This window comes from Anarrhichthys ocellatus, unplaced genomic scaffold (assembly GCF_004355925.1).
Source record: "Anarrhichthys ocellatus isolate YVR2014 unplaced genomic scaffold, GSC_Weel_1.0 scaffold4090, whole genome shotgun sequence".
Taxonomy (NCBI): Eukaryota; Metazoa; Chordata; class Actinopteri; order Perciformes; family Anarhichadidae; genus Anarrhichthys; species Anarrhichthys ocellatus.
The window spans coordinates 1-4,825 of NW_022284064.1; the positions used below are offsets into that span (position 1 = coordinate 1).

Sequence of the window (4,825 nt, forward strand, 5' to 3'; positions counted from 1 at the left end):
GTTGAGACATAAGTCCTCTAATCCTTGATATATTCTTCAGGTGATAGTAGGCTGATTTTGTAATTGTCTTGATATGGCCGTTCAGGTTGAGGTCTGAATCTATAACTACACCCAGATTTCTGGCTTGTTTGTGGTTTTTAACATCAGATTAAAGCTGAGCGCTGACTTTCAATCGTTCGTCCTTGGTACCAAAAACAACTACTTCTGTTTTATCAAAGGGAAGAGGAGGAAAACTGGAGCACAGCAGGAGACCTGCTATCTTAGTTCTGTTTACGTATTGCTGATGAAAACACTACATTTCCTGATTTGCTGCTTAAAATTAAAAGCCGTTAAATAACAGGGGACTTTTATTGTGAAGAATGTATAGCAAAATAAATGTGTTTATCACCTAATTAGCAGAGCTTTGTGAGGAGCTATTCTTCAATATAACAAGTCTACTTACAGTAGTCTGCAGAGAGGACTGGTAAGCAGCACCAATAAAAGGGGAATTTAGAGGAAATGCAATGTGTTTATCCACCGCTTTACAGACAAAGAATTATATCCGATAAGTGTGGACACATATGAGGACACAGCTGACACCATCTGCTGCACCACATCACAAAAGTCACATTGAAAATACAAGTGTAACTACGGCATAAGACACACGGTGATTAACTCAAGAACTCCATAAACAATAATAAAAATAAAACATGATATCATATATATAATGATAATATATATAATTTATAGTAATAAGTATAAGTGATACAGATTAAAGATGGAACTTTGTCTCAGAGAGGAAATCCACCCCGTTGACAGGAACAAACCTGGGCACCAGTGTTGGGTTAGACCACGACATTAGATGGGTGGGGGTTGAAAGGCTCACCTGTCCTGCTTTACTGAAACGATGACCGGCCAGGATCATGTGGAAGGCAAACTTGCGCACCATGGGATTGCGCATGTTAATAAAGCAGTGGGCAGCCTGTTCCAGCAGCAGAGCACTGCGCAGGTCAGAGTCCTGCACATAGAAGTGAAATAAAAAGGTCCAAGCAGAATGAATCCACTGCAATTTTACTTGATAAATCTACTTTCATAAGTGAATCCATTATTTGGCATGAAAAGGTAACATTTTAAAAGTTTCCACAGTTCTCAGGTCATCTGGAAATTGCATTCACATTTTCTTCAGTTTTGCATGACAGTATGCATTTCTTGGGTATTGCGGTATTATACTGTAAACATTTAGAATTTTCATGCAGTGATCAATGCAAATGCAGATCCAACAGTTCTGATTGCATAAAAAAAGTAAACTTCTTTATTCAGATTTACTGCATGTGTTCTTTAACCTATGACAGTTTTCCTAAAATTAGATTTAAAATAAATGATAACCCCTGTATCATGATACGTATGGTAAAGACGAGGGCTTCCTCACCTCGCTGGTCATCTTAATGAGCAGAGTTGCAGCCTCTGAGTATTTAACCTGACTCTTGAGTATCTCAGCACTGAGTAATGCACAGCGCTCAGCCAGCACCATGCTCCTGTAGAGGGCAGAAGGGAGAAAACACGTTGGAGGGATATTATGAGGCACCTCTCCATACTCAGTGAATCACTACAGTAGATGGAGTAACAGCACGGGAGCAAAGCTATGTACATCTCTGAACCAGGTCTCAAAGTGGTCTCGAAGAGCGCACCTGATCACGCACAGCCTGGAAACAGGGTGCATTTGCAATTTATTTAATTTATTCAACAGTTTAAAACTTCTCAGATGGCATCTATGAACCCAAACCCTTGAGAATAACTGCAGCTGAAAACCCTGCTGTCATGTGTCACCACTCAGGAAATTAGACATAATAAGGTCATGAAACTCCCATTAGGGTGCACAAAGAAAGTGACCTCACATTAGCACAATTAGCCTGCTACCCAAAAACTGATAAACTGAGAGCAGGCAGAAAAACATTCAGGAAGTAGGTCATACTTGCAGACGTCTCTGTACGTCTGTATGGCGGTGTCCATGTAGTGTGCTGGGTAAGGTCTGGGAGCTCCAGCCTGCAGAAAGGCGGACACTGCAGCCATTTCCTACAGAGGATGTCAGGATGAGTGGACAGAAGATGAGGAGAGATGGAGTGAACAAGAAAGGAAGGAGGAAAGAACAGAGAAGTCATGATTAGAATTCGACATGCGGTGGTAAGCAATGGAACGCGCCATTGCTCGGTTTAATCCACTCAGGGGTTACTTGGTCTGGTATGACTCGTGTTATCCGATTTTAGATATTACTGTGGAACTGACTTTAATACTCAAGCAGAGCAGGGTTCTGTCAAACGGGATGCTGTGACTGGTCTGATAGCTTTCTTTATTTTGGATTCTTTTCCATTCGCTCACAAGGTAAGCACCACCAAGTAAGTTTCACCGTTTCACACTCTCTCTGAGGATCACGAACTTGACACACACACACACACACACACACACACACACACACACACACACACACACGTCACAACCTTGGATCTGATGATGAACGTGCTGTTAGAGAGGCCTGCTTGAGACCACGCTGCCTTAACGCAGAGGTACAAGATAGAGAATATACCGGGGACTTAGGAGTTTGCAAATGAGTTGACGATGCCCATTTGTTACACTTCTGGCGTATATCACATCTATAGTCTTAGTTAAGGGAAAGAACACCACAAGAGATATGTATTAGAAATATATTAGTCAGGTCACAGCTTCTAAGAGTTATAGATATGTTGGATTAGAACAAATTTATGAACTATTATACATTTCAAAGTTTTAATAATAGTTTTGTTAAAACAAAAAACTGAAAATGTTTGACAGAGTGCCATGAACATTTGTCTTGGGGAATTAAAGCTATAAACACTTTCAAATGGATCATTGTTTGCACTACCCTGTGAAAATCAATCTAAAATGAAAACCACGGTAGCTAAAGCATTCATTTATTTTGCAGCTGACAGCCAAGTCGACCACAATGTACACTTGTGATGATGTCATAGTTCAAATAACGTTATTGTGTTGTTTCTCCATTCAGAATTGTTTAGGAAAAATATGTTGTGTATATGTACATGGTTTAATTACTCGCATAACCTTTTAGCTCAGGTTGTACAGGTTTTAGGGATATGAAGCATTTGAAGATACTCCAAGAAATGACATCACAATAGGCAGAAATACCTAAGTAGGCAGTGAGTTTAAAGGGTTAACACATGGTCCTCATCAGGACACAGAAAGATGTGTGTGTGCGTGTGTGTGTGTGTGTGCGTGTATGTGTGTGTGTTCTCACCAGTGCCCCTGCAGCATACAGCATGGCCTGGTCTGACAGAAAGTCTTTCTTGGCCGTGTGGTAACAGCTGTAGGCGAGCTCGTAGTGCTGGACCAGGAAGCACAGGTCGGCCATCTTCCTGATCTGCAGCTCAGGGGCTTCTGGGGGATATCTGACACCACAGATGAGAAAGATCAAACCAGCAATGCGTATGGTGTTCACGGTGGTAATGTATCAATACATAAATGAATCATATGAAGGGTGATGCTTACAAAAGGCCACATGTGCTCTTTGGTTCACTGATGCCCTTCTCTGGAACTTTCCCTCCACCGAACCACTTCTTGGTGGCAGTGAACAGAGACCGACTCAGACCTTTCCTGGAGACTAGCTGTGGACGGAGAGGCAGAGCATGTGTCTGAGTGCTGGGGTGTCAGGCTTCACGGAGCCAACTCAGCTAGTGTTGCTCTCACAGTCTATGGGGGCCATAAAGCAGTGGTGGGCCGTCAGGGCCAGCTAAGCCTTCTCTGCTGGCCTAAACACAATCACAAAGTTATAGCTATTTTATAATTGTTCTTAAATACACTACATGTATTGTAATTTCTAAAAATATTTTCCCCATTATCTTATTTTCTCATTGCACAGCTACTGTCTTCCTCAGCTGCTCTGCTTCCAGTGCAGCTTGTTTTAAGTAGAGCTTTTATCCAATCAGATCTCACCTCTGTGTCTCTAGGTAAGAACAGAGGCAGAGGCCTGCAGACTCACAAGTGAATCCATGTGCAGTTTAAGTGAATGGGGACGATATTGTTGATTGTCATAGTCTTCAACCAATCAGATCTTTAGTTTGACATGTTGGGCGTATTCTTTGACGTGTCAGAGCCTGCTAGCTGGCCTACAAGTACATCAGCATTAACGGGCAGCTCAGTTTGCAGGTGCAGCGCTGCAGTGAGGTGCAGCATGTGCTGTGATTGGTCAGTGGGTGAGCACGTGACTATTGTGAAACGAAACTTAACATAGCCATCAGAGCTTAGTTGGAGTAGTAAGAGTTCAAATTGAAAGATATGGAAGAAATTATGACATTTTTAGCATTTTGCTTGGTGTAGTTTATACATTTTTTTAACCTCGCTGTGTTTTTTTAACACTCAATGGCTGAAGGAGGAGGAACTGATTTCTGGATAAGGACATTTCCAGAAAAACTGGACATCGTATCAAAGGGTCGGTCAACCCCACAGCTAGCAGCCCTGACCCAGCATGGAACGGTATTTCTGGCTGACAGCGTCAGAGAAGCGTTGCACATTTTATGTATAAGAATGCGTTTCATTTGCAACTGAGCTCTTGGTGTTTGGAGCTACGCTACGCTAACCAAGGCAGCTACACGACAGGACACGCACAAGCTACGTGCTTTTGAAAACTTTTGGAGAGACCAGAGTGGATCTACAACTCAAAGAACACGTTCGCAGGAGGACTCCGGCTGGAACTGAACCGCACCGATGTTCTGAACAACCGCGTCATTAAACTCTTTGTTAACAAAGACAGGAGGATGGACTTTGTCTTTAAGTGAACAGCAGCTTTGGTAAATGAAGT

The 4,825-nt window shown here is 42.3% G+C and overlaps 1 protein-coding gene across 1 annotated transcript; it reads right to left on the bottom strand.

The window, feature by feature from the left end:
* Positions 1-169: 169 nt before the first annotated feature.
* Positions 170-3,793, bottom strand: LOC116379316 (trafficking protein particle complex subunit 8-like). The gene is made up of 5 exons (XM_031841255.1): positions 3,517-3,793; positions 3,266-3,416; positions 1,952-2,052; positions 1,409-1,514; positions 170-997 (listed from the first exon to the last, which is right to left on the bottom strand). Exons 2-5 carry the CDS (start codon positions 3,377-3,379, stop codon positions 752-754), a joined length of 567 nt encoding a protein of 188 aa, XP_031697115.1. The 5' UTR covers positions 3,380-3,416; positions 3,517-3,793; the 3' UTR covers positions 170-751.
* Positions 3,794-4,825: the final 1,032 nt, after the last annotated feature.